This window comes from Ictalurus punctatus, chromosome 9 (genome assembly GCF_001660625.3).
Source record: "Ictalurus punctatus breed USDA103 chromosome 9, Coco_2.0, whole genome shotgun sequence".
In the NCBI taxonomy this organism is placed as follows: domain Eukaryota; kingdom Metazoa; phylum Chordata; class Actinopteri; order Siluriformes; family Ictaluridae; genus Ictalurus; species Ictalurus punctatus.
In genome coordinates, this window is record NC_030424.2 from 30801523 (window position 1) to 30825801 (window position 24279).

At 44.6% G+C, this 24279-nt stretch overlaps 1 protein-coding gene across 2 annotated transcripts in view; it reads left to right on the forward strand.

The window, feature by feature from the left end:
- Positions 1–24279, forward strand: part of LOC108269731 (cubilin) — an 86822-nt gene that overhangs the window by 17156 nt on the left and 45387 nt on the right. For both annotated transcript variants that reach the window (XM_053682546.1, XM_053682545.1), the window contains exons 11-26: positions 2394–2544; positions 2670–2854; positions 3686–3784; positions 3925–3969; positions 8031–8181; positions 8307–8491; positions 9431–9529; positions 9670–9714; positions 13776–13926; positions 14052–14236; positions 15176–15274; positions 15415–15459; positions 19521–19671; positions 19797–19981; positions 20921–21019; positions 21160–21204. In XM_053682546.1, the coding sequence (XP_053538521.1) occupies positions 2394–2544; positions 2670–2854; positions 3686–3784; positions 3925–3969; positions 8031–8181; positions 8307–8491; positions 9431–9529; positions 9670–9714; positions 13776–13926; positions 14052–14236; positions 15176–15274; positions 15415–15459; positions 19521–19671; positions 19797–19981; positions 20921–21019; positions 21160–21204 (1920 nt within the window). The remainder of the gene's footprint in view (positions 1–2393; positions 2545–2669; positions 2855–3685; positions 3785–3924; positions 3970–8030; positions 8182–8306; positions 8492–9430; positions 9530–9669; positions 9715–13775; positions 13927–14051; positions 14237–15175; positions 15275–15414; positions 15460–19520; positions 19672–19796; positions 19982–20920; positions 21020–21159; positions 21205–24279) is intronic.

Here is a 24279-nt window from a genome sequence, read left to right on the forward strand (position 1 = left end):
TTTGTGAAGGTGCAAGGGGATAAAGCTAGCCCGAAGGGAAGAACCCAGTCTTGTCTATGTGGAAATATGCACCTTTTAGATCTATAAACCAGAAACCAGTGGAAAACCAGTCCTCAAACTGAATCTGTGGAACGATAATTTTGAACTAAAATTGGCCACATACTCCTCTATTTTTTGAGGACCAGGAAATAATGGCTGTAAAAACCTCCCTCTCTCAGGGAAAGGGGTACATGTTCTATGGCCCCTTTGTCCAAGAGGCATCTTACTTCCTGCACTAATGTCGGGCTCTGGTCTGTGCTAACTACTGTGGTGAGCACACCTCTGAAGCGGGGGGGTCGAGCTCTAAACTGGACCCGGTAACACTTTTCTACGGTAGTCAGAATCCATAGAGACACATTTGGCAGTAGTTTCCACGCTGCCAGACGGTCTTTGAGTGATGTTAACTATTCCACATTCTATTGGAGGGAAAGCATCAGATTTTTGTTGCCCTGTGACAGCTCGCTGACCAGAGAACACTGAAAACTTGGGACAGCCTTGGTTAGGGGAGGCCCTACAGTATCACTGGGGGCTAACTGCCCTAACAACCTCATGTCCCCTGATTTGTCCAACCACGGCCCCTCAGGACCGCTCTTCTTTGTCTGCTTGGCTTTTATGACCATTCTCAGATCAGGCCTAGTAGCAGGCCACGACTGTGGCTGCCCGGTTCCCCTGGCTGTCTGCGGGGGTTGGCAGGGTGCCATACTCGCCTTCTGTGTCTCCCTCGCAGTAGTGCTGGCCCGGGGTCCACTCGTGGATGCCCGGGTGAACTCGAAATAACAGGGAAGGAACTTGCTGAATGCCACCGTATGTCGAGCTCACTCAACAGGTCTACTTGGTAGGCCTGCAACACTGTCATTGTCTGCAGTGACCCACAACCAAGACTACTACTGCATAGGCCTTGCCCACCAATGCCATGGTGGCCTTACACGGTGGCTTGGATGACAAATGGCCGAATAATCCGACATCGTGGGGTTATAAATACGGCTTATGCATGGTTTTCCCCCAAGAAGCCTGATATTTTGTCATGCACTTCTGGAAAAAGGGGGAGTTTTGTGCAGTGTGAGGCATTTACTTTCACTGGGGAGAAAAACGCTCATCCAGCCTTAGTAATCACTTCAAGCAGCTCTTTATATGCTGCTCTCAGTTTTTAGTGCACCCTTTTGGCTTCTTGGGAGTCAGAGAGGAATTATTACTATTATTTTTGTGTGTGTGTTTTTTTGGGGTTTTTTTTTTTTGGCTTTCCATAGCGGAAGGAGGAGTCGCTATGCGATATCCAAAATCCAGCGGAGAGTGGGACCTGGAAGACAGAGCAAGAGATAGAGCAGTGCTCATCTCCGGCTCTTCTTCTGGATCCATATGAGATCCCCCGGAACTGAGACGGATAACTGCCTTGGTAGCGGCCGTCCCAGATCCCCGAGGCTCTGAAACCCAAATCACTTCGGCCTCCAAGAAGAGAGCGAGTCGCGAGTGGAGCTGACTAATGTAAGCGTTACAATGCACAATCAGACCTCACAAGAGCTGCCGTCGCATGCTCCACACTAGGCACTTCACACAAAGTGTGCACTACTCCCCATGATGAAACGGGAGCAAGGAGTAACACACTTCCTGAATTCTCTCACTCATATTTTTCTCTTTCGCTCATTCCTTTTTTCTTCTCTTTTTTTAAAGGGATAGAAAAGTCCAGAGATTTTGAGAAAAGATAGAGAGGAAATGAAGCATGTTTTTGTTTCTTTATACATACAACGACATGCAGTCTAGCTGAAGATAATAAGGCTAACAGCGTGGTTAACAGGTGCCATATATATATATATATATATATATATATATATATATATATATATATATATATATATATCACGCTACGAGCTTAATTGCCACGTCACCTGATCACGGCAGGCCTTTAAATAGGTATGATTTTACACAAGGATGCTCCCCATAGTGTTATGCTTAGCGCAACGTGGAGTTCCCTTTGAAAGGGAGCACTACCGAACATGTTGTTAAAAGGAAAATAATCAACTTCGGGGTGGTAACAGCAACGCCACTTCAATAGCCTGTTGAAGATGGTAGCATAAGGAGAACTGTCTTCTCAGGGTTCTGATTCAGGATAAATACATTTCAAAAACCATCACAGAAAACAGGTCACAGCAAAGGCAATCATCATTTTGTTCAGAAGAGGGAAAAATAAATTGTGTAAAATGATGAACAGAACTGTTTCCCCGACTGAGGAGTAACTTTTCAGTAACGTGCTGATTTTTAAAATACATTATTATGATATTTTCTCAAACCAAATGATCACACTTTTACTGTTTATAATACTGATCCTGTGATTCACTGAGAACTGTGGTGTTTTTCAGGTGGAGCTCCATGTGGTGGAACTCTGACCCAGTCACGAGGGGAATTTTTCAGTCCCAGTTATCCCAATAATTATCCCAATTACGCAAACTGCACATGGAGCCTGCTGGCTGGAGAACTGCAGGTGGTTTCCTTAAAGTTCACGTTCGTCAAGTAAGAAATCACCTTCGTGTTTCTCAATCATGATAAATCAAACCTGACTTTGTTTAGATCTTTATCATTTAAGAATATTTGTTTGTGGTTAGTCTGTAAGGCTAGTTTCATTACACTTTCTTTAGTTTGGAGTCATGCTGTGACTTTATCCGCGTGTACGACGGCCTGACTGCTCAGCATTCACGTTTGGGTTCTGTGACTGGAAATCAGAGAGCTACCTTCAACTCCAGCAGCAGATACATGACTGTCGTTTTCTCTACTGACGGCAGTGTGACTGGACAAGGTTTTCGAGCAGAATGGACTTTCATAGGTAAGTGTTATTTAATCTCATTTCAACTCCATTCATTTTGTTTATGGACAGTTCAGTGAAAAAATTTAGGCATAGTGGGACTTTGTAAAGACTTTGAATTGTCCTTGGAAAGCATATCTGAAAAATCAGGAATTACTGCCTTTTTCCATTGGCACAAATGTTATTGGACAATGGACTGAAAGGCAGTTTCATGGTCAGGTGTGGGCTGTTTCCTCATTATTTCATGACAAATTAAGGAGGTAAAAGCTCTGGAGTTGATTTCAAGTGCTGAATTTGCATTTGGTAGCTGTTCATGGGAACTCTCAATATCCAGTCCATAGAGGTGTCAGTACAAGTGAAGGAGGCCATCATTAGGCTGAAAAAAACAAAACAGACCTATCAGAAGGTTAGCGGCCAAATGAACAATTTGGTACATTCTTAAAAAGAAGGAATTCTCTGGTGGGCTCAGTAACATGAAAAGGCCTGGAAGACCACAGAAGACAACTCAAGTGGATGATCTCAGAATTCTTTCTTTGATGTAGAAAAACCCATTCACAACATCTAGCAAAGTCTTGTGTACTTGTGACGCAGTATTCAGAACATTCAGGAAAAAAACTTTTTATAAGAAAATAAACCTGTTAACTTTCCAACTTGTTTTCTTCACATTCACTTTCACTCCACTAACGGCTACATATCTTCACAGTATTTTTCAGATCCTCAAAGCTCCAGTACAAAACTATAGAAGCAAACGTCAGACACAAATCATCTCCTGGTTTCTTATGATTACATTTGTGCAACGAATGTCATGGCTTGTAAATTATTGGTTTTAAACATGCTTTGTTCCTTGAACAGATTCCCCATCCTGCAGGTATAACTGTGGTAACAATCTCAGTGTGTGTTCCTGCACCAGCGACTGTCAGGACAACAGAAGCTGCTGTTATGATTATAATGGTGAGAAAAAAGTTTTTTAAAAAATATCCCAAGTATACGCATGTAGAATCATCTCTTCAAGATAATGTACAGCACGTATTCATATATAAATAACAAAAAAGCCTAATAATGTTTATTTATTAATATAATCTCTCTAACAGAGTACTGTTCCACAACTGTCCCTGAAACAACAACACCATCATCAGGTACATTTACATGAACAGGAATAAAACACATGATGTGGTGCTATTATAAAAGTAATCAGTGACAGACTGGTGTGATGATGTGGACTTACTGTTCATAGTTACATTTAATGTTCTCCAAGTTAATAAGACGGAAAAAAGCAGCTTGCCATGAGAAACTGCAAAACTCTTCCCTTTTGAAGCTTCCTCCCGTGTTCCTTCCATAAATGATAAATACATATCTTCTTACAGAAAACTTCACCAGAATCTGCATTAAGTCTCTGTGAATGAGCTGTTAGATACATCTGGGTTACGCATGTTTATAGGCCTGTCATGATCAGGAAGTTAAGCACGTCGCGTGATATAAATAGGGCACCTGTGAACCGCACCATCAGCCTCTATTATCTGAAGCAAAGAGGCAATTCACAGGCCTGCCTTGGTATGACAAAGCTTCGCAATGTCTTGTTCCCTTCTCAGGGAAAAGGGTTGCATACATAACCCAGACGTTCCCTTTCAAAGGGAACTTCGACGTTGCGATTAGCATAACACTATGGGAACAAGAATACTCCGTCATACCGAGGGTACAGCCTGTTCAAAAAGACCCAAGCCCGAGGGTCACTGCAAGACACTCGAGTAAGAGGTGAAATGCATATCCAGGCTGTAATATCGAATGAATGTGTGTGGCGTAGACCACCCTGCAGCAGCACATACAGCTGTGACCTCGGCCACATGTGCACCATGGCGTCCAGCCCTAATTGTGTGGGAGGAGTGAGGGCGAACCATAGCGGGCCGTGTGTTGTCTCCTCCGAGGCAAACACATGCAGTCCCGCTTGGCCAAACCTCGCCATATGGACTGCACCACTTGTCGATGGAGCCACCAATTCCTGGGCCTCAGCCCCTGCCTCAACAGGATGTCTGCCCCCATATTCCCAGAATGCACATTGCACTCACTGACAAACTTTCCTTCTGCTCAGAGAAGAATTAGTTGTGCCTGTCTGAACAGGGGGCATTGACATAATCCTCAGTGGTGATCAATATATGAGACCACTGGTGTGTTGTCTGTTAATGCATGGTGACCTCTCAGTTGAGGAAGAAGGAATTTCAGTGCTAGAAATATGGCCCACATTTATAGGCAATTTATATGCCGTTCCAGATGAGGGCCGCACCAGAGGCCATGAGCTGGACCGCTGTCTAAGACCATGCTCCAGCCCATGAAGGAGGTGTCTGTCATTACCATCTTGTGCTAAGGAGACACCACTAGAGTGTTACCCAAGGCTAGAAACTGGGGACAGTCAAATTCTCGACCACGTAGGCATTCCCGCGTGACACTGATTATTCTCAGTGGTTTCGTCCTTGGAAGAAAACCCCAACTTCTCAGCCGCCACTGAACGGTCTCCTGGGCAATAGGCCCATAAGTGCCAATAGTCTCCCACGATCCATCTTTATCTTGCTCAGTGTTGATAGGATTGACCCTACGCATGTTCGGGATAGAAATGCCCTCATCGTAGTAAAATCCTTATAACCTCTAGAAAAGTTGTCCACTGCACTGGAGAAAGCATACTTTTCTGAGGTTCAACCTGAGCCCCAAGCTCTTCATGTGGGCGAAAACAACATCTCGATGTTGAACTGCCAGTTCCCTGGATCGTGCTAGAATTAACCAGTCATCCAGGTAGTTTAGTACACGGATGCCATGGAGTCACAATGGAGCCAGAGTGAAATCCATGCACTTTGTGAAGGTGCAAGGGGATAAAGCTAGTGATATTCCTATGTGGAAATGTGCACCTTTTAGATCTATCATCACAAACCAGTCCTCAAACTGAATCTGTGGAACGATAAGTTTGGGTGTCAGTATCTTGAACCTGTATGTCCGAAGAGTACAGTTCAAATTACGCAGATATAAAATTGGCCACATACTCCAATTTTTTGCAGACCAGGAAATAATGGCTGTAAAAACCTCCCACCCTCAGAGAACGGGGTACATGTTCTATGGCCCATTTGTCCAAGAGGGATCTTACTTCCAGTGTCGGGCTCTGGTCTGTGCTGACTACTATGGTGAGCACACCTCTGAACCGGGGGGGGTCGAGCTCTACACTGGACCTGGTAACCCTTTTCTACGGTAGACCAAACCCATGGAGACACATTTGGCAGTAGTTTCCATGCTGCCAGATGGTCTTTTAGTAACGTTAACTATTCCACATTCTATTGAAGGGAAAGCATCAGATTTTCGTTGCCCTGTGACAGCTCGATGACCAGAGAAGACTGAAAACTTGGGACAGTCTTGGTTAGGGGAGGCCCTACAGTAGCACTAGGGGCTAACTGCCCTAACAACCTCATGTCCCTTGATACATCCCTCCACGGCCCTCAGGACCGCTCTTCTTTGCCTGCTTGGCCTTTATGACCATTCTCAGATCAGGCCTAGTAGCAGGCCGTGACTGTGTCCGCCCGGTTCCCCTGGCTGTCTGCGGTGGTTGGCGGGCTGCCATACTCGCCTTCTGGGTCTCTCTCGCACTAGTGCTGTCATTGTCTGCAGTGACCCACAGGCAAGACTACTACCGCATTGGCCTTGCCCACCAATGCCATGGTGGCCTTACACGGTAGCTTGGATGGCAAAGCCGGCCCCCCTAATTACCTGCCGTTGATGGAGAGAGGAAGCTCGCAAGCACCTCCTCTACCTTCAACATAGCTAAATAGCCATGCTGTTCATTTCCCACAATGGCCGAATAATCCAACATCGTGGGGTTATAAATACGGCTTATGCATGGTTTTCCCCCAGAAGCCTGATATTTTGTCATGCACTTCTGGAAGAAAGGGGAATTTCTGCAGTGTGAGGGATTTACTTTCACTGGAGAGAAAAAAGGCTCATCCAGCCTTAGTAATCACTTCAAGCAGCTCTTTATACACTGCTCTCAGTTTTTAGCACATCCTTCTAGCTCCTCGGAGTCAGAGAGGAATTATTACTATTATTTGTGTGTGTGTGTTTTTTCCTCCTTTTGGCTTTCCATAGTGGAAGGAGGAGTCGCTATGCGAGTTCCAAAATCCAGCGGAGAGCCGAACCCAGAAGACAGAGCAAGAGATAGAGCAGTGCTCATGTCCAGCTCCTCTTCCGGATCCTGAAGAGATCCCCCGAACCTGAGACAGCTTACTTCCTCGGCAGCGACTGGCCCAGATCCGCGAGGCTCTGAAACCCAACTCGCTTCGGCTTCCGAGAAGAGTGCGATTCGCAAGCAGAGCTGCTTAATGTAGCGATTAACATGCACAGCCTCTCGAGACTGCCATTGCATGCTACCTCCTAGACACTTCACCCAGAAAGTGTGCACTATTCCCCGTGATGAAAAGGGAGCAAGCCGTAACACACTTCCTGAATTCTCTCACTCATTTTTCTCTCCCGCTCATTTTTTTTTTCTTCTGTTTTATTAAAGGGATAGAAAAGTTCTGAGATTCTGAGAAAAGATAGAGAGGAAATGGAGTGTCCTTTTGTTTCTTTACACAAACAACTGACATGCAGTCTTTCGCTGAAGATAATAAAGACTGATGGCGCGGTTCACAGGTGACATATTTATATAACGCTACGCGCTTAATTGCCACGTCACCTGATCACGGCAGGCCTTTAAATAGGAATGATTTTACACAAGCTTCAGATGCCGGTTGCGTGCAAGGATGCTCCCCATAGTGTTATGCTAAATGCAATGTGGAGTTCCCATTGAAAGGGAACACTACCGAACATGCTGTTAAAAGGAAAATAATCAACTTCGGGGTGGTAACAGCAACGCCACTTCAATAGCCTGTTGAAGAAGGTAGCATAAGGAGAACTGTCTTCTCAGGGTTCTGATTCAGGATAAATACATTTCAAAAACCATCACAGAAAACAGGTCACAGCAAAGGCAATCATCATTTTGTTCAGAAGAGGGAAAAAGAAATTGTGTAAAATGATGAACAGAACTGTTTCCCCGACTGAGGAGTAACTTTTCAGTAACATGCTGATTTTTAAAATACATTATTATGATATTTTCTCAAACCAAATGATCACACTTTTACTGTTTATAATACTGATACTGTGATTCACTGAGAACTGTGGTGTTTTTCAGGTGGAGCTCCATGTGGTGGAACTCTGACTCAGTCACGAGGGGAATTTTTCAGTCCCAGTTATCCCAATAATTATCCCAATTACGCAAACTGCACATGGAGCCTGCTGGCTGGAGAACTGCAGGTGGTGTCGTTAAACTTCACGTCCGTCAAGTAAGAAATCACCTTCGTGTTTCTCACTCATGATAAATCAAACCTGACTTTGTTTAGATCTTTATCATTTAAGAATATTTGTTTGTGGTTAGTCTGTAAGGCTAGTTTCATTACACTTTCTTTAGTTTGGAGTCATGCTGTGACTTTATCCGCGTGTACGACGGCCTGAATGCTCAGCATTCACGTTTGGGTTCTGTGACTGGAAATCAGAGAGCTACCTTCAACTCCAGCAGCAGATACATGACCGTCGTTTTCTCTACTGACGGCAGTGTGACTGGACAAGGTTTTCGAGCAGAATGGACTTTCATAGGTAAATGTTATTTAATCTCATTTCAACTCCATTCATTTTGTTTATGGACAGTTCAGTGAAAAAATTTAGGCATAGTGGGACTTTATCTTGAGCCAGTTGTCCAAACATGGCCGTATCCTGATTCCTCTGGCCAGCTTGCATACACCAATGGTTAAATAGAGTGGTGGAAGTGTAAGACTTTGAATTGGAAGACTTTCTAAAGACTTTGAATTGTCCTTGGAAAGCATATCTGAAAAATCAGGAATTACAGCCATTTTCCATTGGCACAAACGTTATTGGACAATGGACTGAAAGGCAGTTTCATGGTCAGGTGTGGGCTGTTTCCTCATTATTTCATGACAAATTAAGGAGGTAAAAGCTCTGGAGTTGATTTCAAGTGCTGAATTTGCATTTGGTAGCTGTTCATGGGAACTCTCAATATCCAGTCCATAGAGGTGTCAGTACAAGTGAAGGAGGCCATCATTAGGCTGAAAAAAACAAAACAGACCTATCAGAGGGTTAGCGGCCAAATGAACAATTTGGTACATTCTTAAAAAGAAGGAATTCTCTGGTGGGCTCAGTAACATGAAAAGGCCTGGAAGACCACAGAAGACAACTCAAGTGGATGATCTCAGAATTCTTTCTTTGATGTAGAAAAACCTTTTCACAACATCTAGCAAAGTCTTGTGTACTTGTGACGCAGTGTTCGGAACATTCAGGAAAAAAAACTTTTTATAATAAACCTGTTAACTTTCCAACTTCTTTTCTTCACATTCAGTTTCACTCCACTAACGGCTACATATCTTCACGGTATTTTTCAGATCCTCAAAGCTCCAGTACAAAACTATAGAAGCAAATGTCAGACACAAATCATCTCCTGGTTTCTTACGATTACATTTGGGCAACAAATGTCATGGCTTGTAAATTATTGGTTTTAAACATGCTTTGTTCCTTGAACAGATTCCCCATCCTGCAGGTATAACTGTGGTAACAATCTCAGTGTGTGTTCCTGCACCAGCGACTGTCAGGACAACAGAAGCTGCTGTTATGATTATAATGGTGAGAAAAAAGTTTTTTAAAAAATATCCCAAGTATACGCATGTAGAATCATCTCTTCAAGATAATGTACAGCACGTATTCATATATAAATAACAAAAAAGCCTAATAATGTTTATTTATTAATATAATCTCTCTAACAGAGTACTGTTCCACAACTGTCCCTGAAACAACAACACCATCATCAGGTACATTTACATGAACAGGAATAAAACACATGATGTGGTGCTATTATAAAAGTAATCAGTGACAGACTGGTGTGATGATGTGGACTTACTGTTCATAGTTACATTTAATGTTCTCCAAGTTAATAAGACGGAAAAAAGCAGCTTGCCATGAGAAACTGCAAAACTCTTCCCTTTTGAAGCTTCCTCCCGTGTTCCTTCCATAAATGATAAATACATATCTTCTTACAGAAAACTTCACCAGAATCTGCATTAAGTCTCTGTGAATGAGCTGTTAGATACATCTGGGTTACGCATGTTTATAGGCCTGTCATGATCAGGAAGTTAAGCACGTCGCGTGATATAAATAGGGCACCTGTGAACCGCACCATCAGCCTCCATTATCTGAAGCAAAGAGGCAATTCACAGGCCTGCCTTGGTATGACAAAGCTTCGCAATGTCTTGTTCCCTTCTCAGGGAAAAGGGTTGCATACATAACCCAGACGTTCCCTTTCAAAGGGAACTTCGACGTTGCGATTAGCATAACACTATGGGAACAAGAATACTCCGTCATACCGAGGGTACAGCCTGTTCAAAAAGACCCAAGCCCGAGGGTCACTGCAAGACACTCGAGTAAGAGGTGAAATGCATATCCAGGCTGTAATATCGAATGAATGTGTGTGGCGTAGACCACCCTGCAGCAGCACATACAGCTGTGACCTCGGCCACATGTGCACCATGGCGTCCAGCCCTAATTGTGTGGGAGGAGTGAGGGCGAACCATAGCGGGCCGTGTGTTGTCTCCTCCGAGGCAAACACATGCAGTCCCGCTTGGCCAAACCTCGCCATATGGACTGCACCACTTGTCGATGGAGCCACCAATTCCTGGGCCTCAGCCCCTGCCTCAACAGGATGTCTGCCCCCATATTCCCAGAATGCACATTGCACTCACTGACAAACTTTCCTTCTGCTCAGAGAAGAATTAGTTGTGCCTGTCTGAACAGGGGGCATTGACATAATCCTCAGTGGTGATCAATATATGAGACCACTGGTGTGTTGTCTGTTAATGCATGGTGACCTCTCAGTTGAGGAAGAAGGAATTTCAGTGCTAGAAATATGGCCCACATTTATAGGCAATTTATATGCCGTTCCAGATGAGGGCCGCACCAGAGGCCATGAGCTGGACCGCTGTCTAAGACCATGCTCCAGCCCATGAAGGAGGTGTCTGTCATTACCATCTTGTGCTAAGGAGACACCACTAGAGTGTTACCCAAGGCTAGAAACTGGGGACAGTCAAATTCTCGACCACGTAGGCATTCCCGCGTGACACTGATTATTCTCAGTGGTTTCGTCCTTGGAAGAAAACCCCAACTTCTCAGCCGCCACTGAACGGTCTCCTGGGCAATAGGCCCATAAGTGCCAATAGTCTCCCACGATCCATCTTTATCTTGCTCAGTGTTGATAGGATTGACCCTACGCATGTTCGGGATAGAAATGCCCTCATCGTAGTAAAATCCTTATAACCTCTAGAAAAGTTGTCCACTGCACTGGAGAAAGCATACTTTTCTGAGGTTCAACCTGAGCCCCAAGCTCTTCATGTGGGCGAAAACAACATCTCGATGTTGAACTGCCAGTTCCCTGGATCGTGCTAGAATTAACCAGTCATCCAGGTAGTTTAGTACACGGATGCCATGGAGTCACAATGGAGCCAGAGTGAAATCCATGCACTTTGTGAAGGTGCAAGGGGATAAAGCTAGTGATATTCCTATGTGGAAATGTGCACCTTTTAGATCTATCATCACAAACCAGTCCTCAAACTGAATCTGTGGAACGATAAGTTTGGGTGTCAGTATCTTGAACCTGTATGTCCGAAGAGTACAGTTCAAATTACGCAGATATAAAATTGGCCACATACTCCAATTTTTTGCAGACCAGGAAATAATGGCTGTAAAAACCTCCCACCCTCAGAGAACGGGGTACATGTTCTATGGCCCATTTGTCCAAGAGGGATCTTACTTCCAGTGTCGGGCTCTGGTCTGTGCTGACTACTATGGTGAGCACACCTCTGAACCGGGGGGGGTCGAGCTCTACACTGGACCTGGTAACCCTTTTCTACGGTAGACCAAACCCATGGAGACACATTTGGCAGTAGTTTCCATGCTGCCAGATGGTCTTTTAGTAACGTTAACTATTCCACATTCTATTGAAGGGAAAGCATCAGATTTTCGTTGCCCTGTGACAGCTCGATGACCAGAGAAGACTGAAAACTTGGGACAGTCTTGGTTAGGGGAGGCCCTACAGTAGCACTAGGGGCTAACTGCCCTAACAACCTCATGTCCCTTGATACATCCCTCCACGGCCCTCAGGACCGCTCTTCTTTGCCTGCTTGGCCTTTATGACCATTCTCAGATCAGGCCTAGTAGCAGGCCGTGACTGTGTCCGCCCGGTTCCCCTGGCTGTCTGCGGTGGTTGGCGGGCTGCCATACTCGCCTTCTGGGTCTCTCTCGCACTAGTGCTGTCATTGTCTGCAGTGACCCACAGGCAAGACTACTACCGCATTGGCCTTGCCCACCAATGCCATGGTGGCCTTACACGGTAGCTTGGATGGCAAAGCCGGCCCCCCTAATTACCTGCCGTTGATGGAGAGAGGAAGCTCGCAAGCACCTCCTCTACCTTCAACATAGCTAAATAGCCATGCTGTTCATTTCCCACAATGGCCGAATAATCCAACATCGTGGGGTTATAAATACGGCTTATGCATGGTTTTCCCCCAGAAGCCTGATATTTTGTCATGCACTTCTGGAAGAAAGGGGAATTTCTGCAGTGTGAGGGATTTACTTTCACTGGAGAGAAAAAAGGCTCATCCAGCCTTAGTAATCACTTCAAGCAGCTCTTTATACACTGCTCTCAGTTTTTAGCACATCCTTCTAGCTCCTCGGAGTCAGAGAGGAATTATTACTATTATTTGTGTGTGTGTGTTTTTTCCTCCTTTTGGCTTTCCATAGTGGAAGGAGGAGTCGCTATGCGAGTTCCAAAATCCAGCGGAGAGCCGAACCCAGAAGACAGAGCAAGAGATAGAGCAGTGCTCATGTCCAGCTCCTCTTCCGGATCCTGAAGAGATCCCCCGAACCTGAGACAGCTTACTTCCTCGGCAGCGACTGGCCCAGATCCGCGAGGCTCTGAAACCCAACTCGCTTCGGCTTCCGAGAAGAGTGCGATTCGCAAGCAGAGCTGCTTAATGTAGCGATTAACATGCACAGCCTCTCGAGACTGCCATTGCATGCTACCTCCTAGACACTTCACCCAGAAAGTGTGCACTATTCCCCGTGATGAAAAGGGAGCAAGCCGTAACACACTTCCTGAATTCTCTCACTCATTTTTCTCTCCCGCTCATTTTTTTTTTCTTCTGTTTTATTAAAGGGATAGAAAAGTTCTGAGATTCTGAGAAAAGATAGAGAGGAAATGGAGTGTCCTTTTGTTTCTTTACACAAACAACTGACATGCAGTCTTTCGCTGAAGATAATAAAGACTGATGGCGCGGTTCACAGGTGACATATTTATATAACGCTACGCGCTTAATTGCCACGTCACCTGATCACGGCAGGCCTTTAAATAGGAATGATTTTACACAAGCTTCAGATGCCGGTTGCGTGCAAGGATGCTCCCCATAGTGTTATGCTAAATGCAATGTGGAGTTCCCATTGAAAGGGAACACTACCGAACATGCTGTTAAAAGGAAAATAATCAACTTCGGGGTGGTAACAGCAACGCCACTTCAATAGCCTGTTGAAGAAGGTAGCATAAGGAGAACTGTCTTCTCAGGGTTCTGATTCAGGATAAATACATTTCAAAAACCATCACAGAAAACAGGTCACAGCAAAGGCAATCATCATTTTGTTCAGAAGAGGGAAAAAGAAATTGTGTAAAATGATGAACAGAACTGTTTCCCCGACTGAGGAGTAACTTTTCAGTAACATGCTGATTTTTAAAATACATTATTATGATATTTTCTCAAACCAAATGATCACACTTTTACTGTTTATAATACTGATACTGTGATTCACTGAGAACTGTGGTGTTTTTCAGGTGGAGCTCCATGTGGTGGAACTCTGACTCAGTCACGAGGGGAATTTTTCAGTCCCAGTTATCCCAATAATTATCCCAATTACGCAAACTGCACATGGAGCCTGCTGGCTGGAGAACTGCAGGTGGTGTCGTTAAACTTCACGTCCGTCAAGTAAGAAATCACCTTCGTGTTTCTCACTCATGATAAATCAAACCTGACTTTGTTTAGATCTTTATCATTTAAGAATATTTGTTTGTGGTTAGTCTGTAAGGCTAGTTTCATTACACTTTCTTTAGTTTGGAGTCATGCTGTGACTTTATCCGCGTGTACGACGGCCTGAATGCTCAACATTCACGGTTGGGTTCTGTGACTGGAAATCAGAGAGCTACCTTCAACTCCAGCAGCAGATACATGACCGTCGTTTTCTCTACTGACGGCAGTGTGACTGGACAAGGTTTTCGAGCAGAATGGACTTTCATAGGTAAATGTTATTTAATCTCATTTCAACTCCATTCATTTTGTTTATGGACAGTTCAGTGAAAAAATTTAGGCATAGTGGGACTTTATCTTGAGCCAGTTGTCCAAACATGGCCGTATCCTGATTCCTCTGGCCAGCTTGCATACACCAATGGTTAAATAGAGTGGTGGAAGTGTAAGACTTTGAATTGGAAGACTTTCTAAAGACTTTGAATTGTCCTTGGAAAGCATATCTGAAAAATCAGGAATTACAGCCATTTTCCATTGGCACAAACGTTATTGGACAATGGACTGAAAGGCAGTTTCATGGTCAGGTGTGGGCTGTTTCCTCATTATTTCATGACAAATTAAGGAGGTAAAAGCTCTGGAGTTGATTTCAAGTGCTGAATTTGCATTTGGTAGCTGTTCATGGGAACTCTCAATATCCAGTCCATAGAGGTGTCAGTACAAGTGAAGGAGGCCATCATTAGGCTGAAAAAAACAAAACAGACCTATCAGAGGGTTAGCGGCCAAATGAACAATTTGGTACATTCTTAAAAAGAAGGAATTCTCTGGTGGGCTCAGTAACATGAAAAGGCCTGGAAGACCACAGAAGACAACTCAAGTGGATGATCTCAGAATTCTTTCTTTGATGTAGAAAAACCTTTTCACAACATCTAGCAAAGTCTTGTGTACTTGTGACGCAGTGTTCGGAACATTCAGGAAAAAAAACTTTTTATAATAAACCTGTTAACTTTCCAACTTCTTTTCTTCACATTCAGTTTCACTCCACTAACGGCTACATATCTTCACGGTATTTTTCAGATCCTCAAAGCTCCAGTACAAAACTATAGAAGCAAACGTCAGACACAAATCATCTCCTGGTTTCTTACGATTACATTTGGGCAACAAATGTCATGGCTTGTAAATTATTGGTTTTAAACATGCTTTGTTCCTTGAACAGATTCCCCATCCTGCAGGTATAACTGTGGTAACAATCTCAGTGTGTGTTCCTGCACCAGCGACTGTCAGGACAACAGAAGCTGCTGTTATGATTATAATGGTGAGAAAAAAGTTTTTTAAAAAATATCCCAAGTATACGCATGTAGAATCATCTCTTCAAGATAATGTACAGCACGTATTCATATATAAATAACAAAAAAGCCTAATAATGTTTATTTATTAATATAATCTCTCTAACAGAGTACTGTTCCACAACTGTCCCTGAAACAACAACACCATCATCAGGTACATTTACATGAACAGGAATAAAACACATGATGTGGTGCTATTATAAAAGTAATCAGTGACAGACTGGTGTGATGATGTGGACTTACTGTTCATAGTTACATTTAATGTTCTCCAAGTTAATAAGACGGAAAAAAGCAGCTTGCCATGAGAAACTGCAAAACTCTTCCCTTTTGAAGCTTCCTCCCGTGTTCCTTCCATAAATGATAAATACATATCTTCTTACAGAAAACTTCACCAGAATCTGCATTAAGTCTCTGTGAATGAGCTGTTAGATACATCTGGGTTACGCATGTTTATAGGCCTGTCATGATCAGGAAGTTAAGCACGTCGCGTGATATAAATAGGGCACCTGTGAACCGCACCATCAGCCTCCATTATCTGAAGCAAAGAGGCAATTCACAGGCCTGCCTTGGTATGACAAAGCTTCGCAATGTCTTGTTCCCTTCTCAGGGAAAAGGGTTGCATACATAACCCAGACGTTCCCTTTCAAAGGGAACTTCGACGTTGCGATTAGCATAACACTATGGGAACAAGAATACTCCGTCATACCGAGGGTACAGCCTGTTCAAAAAGACCCAAGCCCGAGGGTCACTGCAAGACACTCGAGTAAGAGGTGAAATGCATATCCAGGCTATAATATCGAATGAATGTGTGTGGCGTAGACCACCCTGCAGCAGCACATACAGCTGTGACCTCGGCCACATGTGCACCATGGCGTCCAGCCCTAATTGTGTGGGAGGAGTGAGGGCGAACCATAGCGGGCCGTGTGTTGTCTCCTCCGAGGCAAACACATGCAGTCCCGCTTGGCCAAACCTCGCCATATGGACTGCACCACTTGTCGATGGAGCCACCAATTCCTGGGCCTCAGCCCCTGCCTCAACAGGATGTCTGCCCCCATATTCCCAGAATGCACATTGCACTCACTGACAAACTTTCCTTCTGCTCAGAGAAGAATTAGTTGTGCCTGTCTGAACAGGGGGCATTGACATAATCCTCAGTGGTGATCAATATATGAGACCACTGGTGTGTTGTCTGTTAATGCATGGTGACCTCTCAGTTGAGGAAGAAGGAATTTCAGTGCTAGAAATATGGCCCACATTTATAGGCAATTTATATGCCGTTCCAGATGAGGGCCGCACCAGAGGCCATGAGCTGGACCGCTGTCTAAGACCATGCTCCAGCCCATGAAGGAGGTGTCTGTCATTACCATCTTGTGCTAAGGAGACACCACTAGAGTGTTACCCAAGGCTAGAAACTGGGGACAGTCAAATTCTCGACCACGTAGGCATTCCCGCGTGACACTGATTATTCTCAGTGGTTTCGTCCTTGGAAGAAAACCCCAACTTCTCAGCCGCCACTGAACGGTCTCCTGGGCAATAGGCCCATAAGTGCCAATAGTCTCCCACGATCCATCTTTATCTTGCTCAGTGTTGATAGGATTGACCCTACGCATGTTCGGGATAGAAATGCCCTCATCATAGTAAAATCCTTATAACCTCTAGAAAAGTTGTCCACTGCACTGGAGAAAGCATACTTTTCTGAGGTTCAACCTGAGCCCCAAGCTCTTCATGTGGGCGAAAACAACATCTCGATGTTGAACTGCCAGTTCCCTGGATCGTGCTAGAATTAACCAGTCATCCAGGTAGTTTAGTACACGGATGCCATGGAGTCACAATGGAGCCAGAGTGAAATCCATGCACTTTGTGAAGGTGCAAGGGGATAAAGCTAGTGATATTCCTATGTGGAAATGTGCACCTTTTAGATCTATCATCACAAACCAGTCCTCAAACTGAATCTGTGGAACGATAAGTTTGGGTGTCAGTATCTTGAACCTGTATGTCCGAAGAGTACAGTTCAAATTACGCAGATATAAAATTGGCCACATACTCCAATTTTTTGCAGACCAGGAAATAATGGCTGTAAAAACCTCCCACCCTCAGAGAACGGGGTACATGTTCTATGGCCCATTTGTCCAAGAGGGATCTTACTTCCAGTGTCGGGCTCTGGTCTGTGCTGACTACTATGGTGAGCACACCTCTGAACCGGGGGGGGTCGAGCTCTACACTGGACCTGGTAACCCTTTTCTACGGTAGACCAAACCCATGGAGACACATTTGGCAGTAGTTTCCATGCTGCCAGATGGTCTTTTAGTAACGTTAACTATTCCACATTCTATTGAAGGGAAAGCATCAGATTTTCGTTGCCCTGTGACAGCTCGATGACCAGAGAAGACTGAAAACTTGGGACAGTCTTGGTTAGGGGAGGCCCTACAGTAGCACTAGGGGCTAACTGCCCTAACAACCTCATGTCCCTTGATACATCCCTCCACGGCCCTCAGGACCGCTCTTCTTTGCCTGCTTGGCCTTTATGACCATTCTCAGATCAGGCCTAGTAGCAGGCCGTGACTGTGTCCGCCCGGTTCCCCTGGCTGTCTGCGGTGGTTGGCGGGCTGCCATACTCGCCTTCTGGGTCTCTCTCGCACTAGTGCTGTCATTGTCTGCAGTGACCCACAGGCAAGACTACTACCGCATTGGCCTTGCCCACCAATGCCATGGTGGCCTTACACGGTAGCTTGGATGGCAAAGCCGGCCCCCCTAATTACCTGCCGTTGATGGAGAGAGGAAGCTCGCAAGCACCTCCTCTACCTTCAACATAGCTAAATAGCCATGCTGTTCATTTCCCACAATGGCCGAATAATCCAACATCGTGGGGTTATAAATACGGCTTATGCATGGTTTTCCCCCAGAAGCCTGATATTTTGTCATGCACTTCTGGAAGAAAGGGGAATTTCTGCAGTGTGAGGGATTTACTTTCACTGGAGAGAAAAAAGGCTCATCCAGCCTTAGTAATCACTTCAAGCAGCTCTTTATACACTGCTCTCAGTTTTTAGCACATCCTTCTAGCTCCTCGGAGTCAGAGAGGAATTATTACTATTATTTGTGTGTGTGTGTTTTTTCCTCCTTTTGGCTTTCCATAGTGGAAGGAGGAGTCGCTATGCGAGTTCCAAAATCCAGCGGAGAGCCGAACCCAGAAGACAGAGCAAGAGATAGAGCAGTGCTCATGTCCAGCTCCTCTTCCGGATCCTGAAGAGATCCCCCGAACCTGAGACAGCTTACTTCCTCGGCAGCGACTGGCCCAGATCCGCGAGGCTCTGAAACCCAACTCGCTTCGGCTTCCGAGAAGAGTGCGATTCGCAAGCAGAGCTGCTTAATGTAGCGATTAACATGCACAGCCTCTCGAGACTGCCATTGCATGCTACCTCCTAGACACTTCACCCAGAAAGTGTGCACTATTCCCCGTGATGAAAAGGGAGCAAGCCGTAACACACTTCCTGAATTCTCTCACTCATTTTTCTCTCCCGCTCATTTTTTTTTTCTTCTGTTTTATTAAAGGGATAGAAAAGTTCTGAGATTCTGAGAAAAGATAGAGAGGAAATGGAGTGTCCTTTTGTTTCTTTACACAAACAACTGACATGCAGTCTTTCGCTGAAGATAATAAAGACTGATGGCGCGGTTCACAGGTGACATATTTATATAACGCTACGCGCTTAATTGCCACGTCACCTGATCACGGCAGGCCTTTAAATAGGAATGATTTTACACAAGCTTCAGATGCCGGTTGCGTGCAAGGATGCTCCCCATAGTGTTATGCTAAATGCAATGTGGAGTTCCCATTGAAAGGGAACACTACCGAACATGCTGTTAAAAGGAAAATAATCAACTTCGGGGTGGTAACAGCAACGCCACTTCAATAGCCTGTTGAAGAAGGTAGCATAAGGAGAACTGTCTTCTCAGGGTTCTGATTCAGGATAAATACATTTCAAAAACCATCACAGAAAACAGGTCACAGCAAAGGCAATCATCATTTTGTTCAGAAGAGGGAAAAAGAAATTGTGTAAAATGATGAACAGAACTGTTTCCCCGACTGAGGAGTAACTTTTCAGTAACATGCTGATTTTTAAAATACATTATTATGATATTTTCTCAAACCAAATGATCACACTTTTACTGTTTATAATACTGATACTGTGATTCACTGAGAACTGTGGTGTTTTTCAGGTGGAGCTCCATGTGGTGGAACTCTGACTCAGTCACGAGGGGAATTTTTCAGTCCCAGTTATCCCAATAATTATCCCAATTACGCAAACTGCACATGGAGCCTGCTGGCTGGAGAACTGCAGGTGGTGTCGTTAAACTTCACGTCCGTCAAGTAAGAAATCACCTTCGTGTTTCTCACTCATGATAAATCAAACCTGACTTTGTTTAGATCTTTATCATTTAAGAATATTTGTTTGTGGTTAGTCTGTAAGGCTAGTTTCATTACACTTTCTTTAGTTTGGAGTCATGCTGTGACTTTATCCGCGTGTACGACGGCCTGAATGCTCAACATTCACGGTTGGGTTCTGTGACTGGAAATCAGAGAGCTACCTTCAACTCCAGCAGCAGATACATGACCGTCGTTTTCTCTACTGACGGCAGTGTGACTGGACAAGGTTTTCGAGCAGAATGGACTTTCATAGGTAAATGTTATTTAATCTCATTTCAACTCCATTCATTTTGTTTATGGACAGTTCAGTGAAAAAATTTAGGCATAGTGGGACTTTATCTTGAGCCAGTTGTCCAAACATGGCCGTATCCTGATTCCTCTGGCCAGCTTGCATACACCAATGGTTAAATAGAGTGGTGGAAGTGTAAGACTTTGAATTGGAAGACTTTCTAAAGACTTTGAATTGTCCTTGGAAAGCATATCTGAAAAATCAGGAATTACAGCCATTTTCCATTGGCACAAACGTTATTGGACAATGGACTGAAAGGCAGTTTCATGGTCAGGTGTGGGCTGTTTCCTCATTATTTCATGACAAATTAAGGAGGTAAAAGCTCTGGAGTTGATTTCAAGTGCTGAATTTGCATTTGGTAGCTGTTCATGGGAACTCTCAATATCCAGTCCATAGAGGTGTCAGTACAAGTGAAGGAGGCCATCATTAGGCTGAAAAAAACAAAACAGACCTATCAGAGGGTTAGCGGCCAAATGAACAATTTGGTACATTCTTAAAAAGAAGGAATTCTCTGGTGGGCTCAGTAACATGAAAAGGCCTGGAAGACCACAGAAGACAACTCAAGTGGATGATCTCAGAATTCTTTCTTTGATGTAGAAAAACCTTTTCACAACATCTAGCAAAGTCTTGTGTACTTGTGACGCAGTGTTCGGAACATTCAGGAAAAAAAACTTTTTATAATAAACCTGTTAACTTTCCAACTTCTTTTCTTCACATTCAGTTTCACTCCACTAACGGCTACATATCTTCACGGTATTTTTCAGATCCTCAAAGCTCCAGTACAAAACTATAGAAGCAAATGTCAGACACAAATCATCTCCTGGTTTCTTACGATTACATTTGGGCAACAAATGTCATGGCTTGTAAATTATTGGTTTTAAACATGCTTTGTTCCTTGAACAGATTCCCCATCCTGCAGGTATAACTGTGGTAACAATCTCAGTGTGTGTTCCTGCACCAGCGACTGTCAGGACAACAGAAGCTGCTGTTATGATTATAATGGTGAGAAAAAAGTTTTTTAAAAAATATCCCAAGTATACGCATGTAGAATCATCTCTTCAAGATAATGTACAGCACGTATTCATATATAAATAACAAAAAAGCCTAATAATGTTTATTTATTAATATAATCTCTCTAACAGAGTACTGTTCCACAACTGTCCCTGAAACAACAACACCATCATCAGGTACATTTACATGAACAGGAATAAAACACATGATGTGGTGCTATTATAAAAGTAATCAGTGACAGACTGGTGTGATGATGTGGACTTACTGTTCATAGTTACATTTAATGTTCTCCAAGTTAATAAGACGGAAAAAAGCAGCTTGCCATGAGAAACTGCAAAACTCTTCCCTTTTGAAGCTTCCTCCCGTGTTCCTTCCATAAATGATAAATACATATCTTCTTACAGAAAACTTCACCAGAATCTGCATTAAGTCTCTGTGAATGAGCTGTTAGATACATCTGGGTTACGCATGTTTATAGGCCTGTCATGATCAGGAAGTTAAGCACGTCGCGTGATATAAATAGGGCACCTGTGAACCGCACCATCAGCCTCTATTATCTGAAGCAAAGAGGCAATTCACAGGCCTGCCTTGGTATGACAAAGCTTCGCAATGTCTTGTTCCCTTCTCAGGGAAAAGGGTTGCATACATAACCCAGACGTTCCCTTTCAAAGGGAACTTCGACGTTGCGATTAGCATAACACTATGGGAACAAGAATACTCCGTCATACCGAGGGTACAGCCTGTTCAAAAAGACCCAAGCCCGAGGGTCACTGCAAGACACTCGAGTAAGAGGTGAAATGCATATCCAGGCTATAATATCGAATGAATGTGTGTGGCGTAGACCACCCTGCAGCAGCACATACAGCTGTGACCTCGGCCACATGTGCACCATGGCGTCCAGCCCTAATTGTGTGGGAGGAGTGAGGGCGAACCATAGCGGGCCGTGTGTTGTCTCCTCCGAGGCAAACACATGCAGTCCCGCTTGGCCAAACCTCGCCATATGGACTGCACCACTTGTCGATGGAGCCACCAATTCCTGGGCCTCAGCCCCTGCCTCAACAGGATGTCTGCCCCCATATTCCCAGAATGCACATTGCACTCACTGACAAACTTTCCTTCTGCTCAGAGAAGAATTAGTTGTGCCTGTCTGAACAGGGGGCATTGACATAATCCTCAGTGGTGATCAATATATGAGACCACTGGTGTGTTGTCTGTTAATGCATGGTGACCTCTCAGTTGAGGAAGAAGGAATTTCAGTGCTAGAAATATGGCCCACATTTATAGGCAATTTATATGCCGTTCCAGATGAGGGCCGCACCAGAGGCCATGAGCTGGACCGCTGTCTAAGACCATGCTCCAGCCCATGAAGGAGGTGTCTGTCATTACCATCTTGTGCTAAGGAGACACCACTAGAGTGTTACCCAAGGCTAGAAACTGGGGACAGTCAAATTCTCGACCACGTAGGCATTCCCGCGTGACACTGATTATTCTCAGTGGTTTCGTCCTTGGAAGAAAACCCCAACTTCTCAGCCGCCACTGAACGGTCTCCTGGGCAATAGGCCCATAAGTGCCAATAGTCTCCCACGATCCATCTTTATCTTGCTCAGTGTTGATAGGATTGACCCTACGCATGTTCGGGATAGAAATGCCCTCATCGTAGTAAAATCCTTATAACCTCTAGAAAAGTTGTCCACTGCACTGGAGAAAGCATACTTTTCTGAGGTTCAACCTGAGCCCCAAGCTCTTCATGTGGACGAGAACAACATCTCGATGTTGTACTGCCAGTTTCCTGAATTGTGCTAGAATTAACCAGTCATCCAGGTAATTCAGTACAGGGATACCCTGGAGTCACAATGGAGCCAGAATGACATCCATGCACTTTGTGACGGTGCAACAGGATAAAGCTAGCCTGAAGGGAAGAACCCGGTCTTGTCTATGTGGAAATATGCACATTTTAGATCTATAAACCAGAAACCAGTGCAAAACCAGTCCTTAAACTGAATCTGAGGAACGATAAGTTTGGGCTTCAGCATCTTGAACCTATATGTCCAAAGAGTACAATTCAGAGGACGCAGATCTAAAATTGGCCGCATACTCCTGTATTTTTTGCGGACCAGGAAATAATGGCTGTAAAAACCTCCCACCCTCAGGGAAAGGGGTACATGTTCTATGGCCCCTTTGTCCAAGAGGCATCTTACTTCCTGCGCTAACGTCGGGCTCTGGTCTTTGTTGACTACTGTGGTGAGCACACCTCTGGAGCGGGGGGGTCGAGCTCTAAACTGGACCCGATAACACTTTTCTACGGTAGTCAGAACCCATGGAGACACATTTGGCAGTAGTTTCCACGTTGCCAGATGGTCTTTTAGTGATGTTAACTATTCCACATTCTATTGAAGGGAAAGCATCAGATTTTTGTTGCCCTGTGACAGCTCGCTGACCAGAGACCACTGAAAACTTGGGACAGCCTTGGTTAGGGGAGGCCCTACAGTAGCACTGGGGGCTAACTGCCCTAACAACCTCATGTCCCCTGATTTGTCCCACCACGGCCCCTCAGGACCGCTCTTCTTTGTCTGCTTGGCTTTTATGACCATTCTCAGATCAGGCCTAGTAGCAGGCCACGACTGTGGCTGCCCGGTTCCCCTGGCTGTCTGCAGGGGTTGGCAGGGTGCCATACTCGCCTTCTGTGTCTCCCTCGCACTAGTGCTGGCCCGGGCTCCACTCGTGGATGCCCGGGTGAACTCAAAATAACAGGGAAGGAACTTGCTGAATGCCACCGTATGTCGAGCTCACTCAGCAGGTCTACTTGGTAGGCCTGCAACACTGTCATTGTCTGCAGTAACCCACAACCAAGACTACTACTGCATAGGCCTTGCCCACCAATGCCATGGTGGCCTTACATGATGGCTTGGATGGCAAATGGCCGAATAATCCGACATCGTGGGGTTATAAATACGGCTTATGTATGGTTTTCCCCCAAGAAGCCTGATATTTTGTCATGCACTTCTGGAAAAAAGGGGGGTTTTCTGCAGTGTGAGGCATTTACTTTCACTGGGGAGAAAAAAGCTCATCCAGCTTTAGTAATCACTTCAAGCGTTACAATGCGCAATCACACCTCACAAGAGCTGCCGTCGCATGCTCTACTCTAGGCACTTCACACAAAGTGTGCACTACTCCCCATGATGAAACGGGAGCAAGGAGTAACACACTTCCTGAATTCTCTCACTCATATTTTTCTCTTTCGCTCCTTCCTT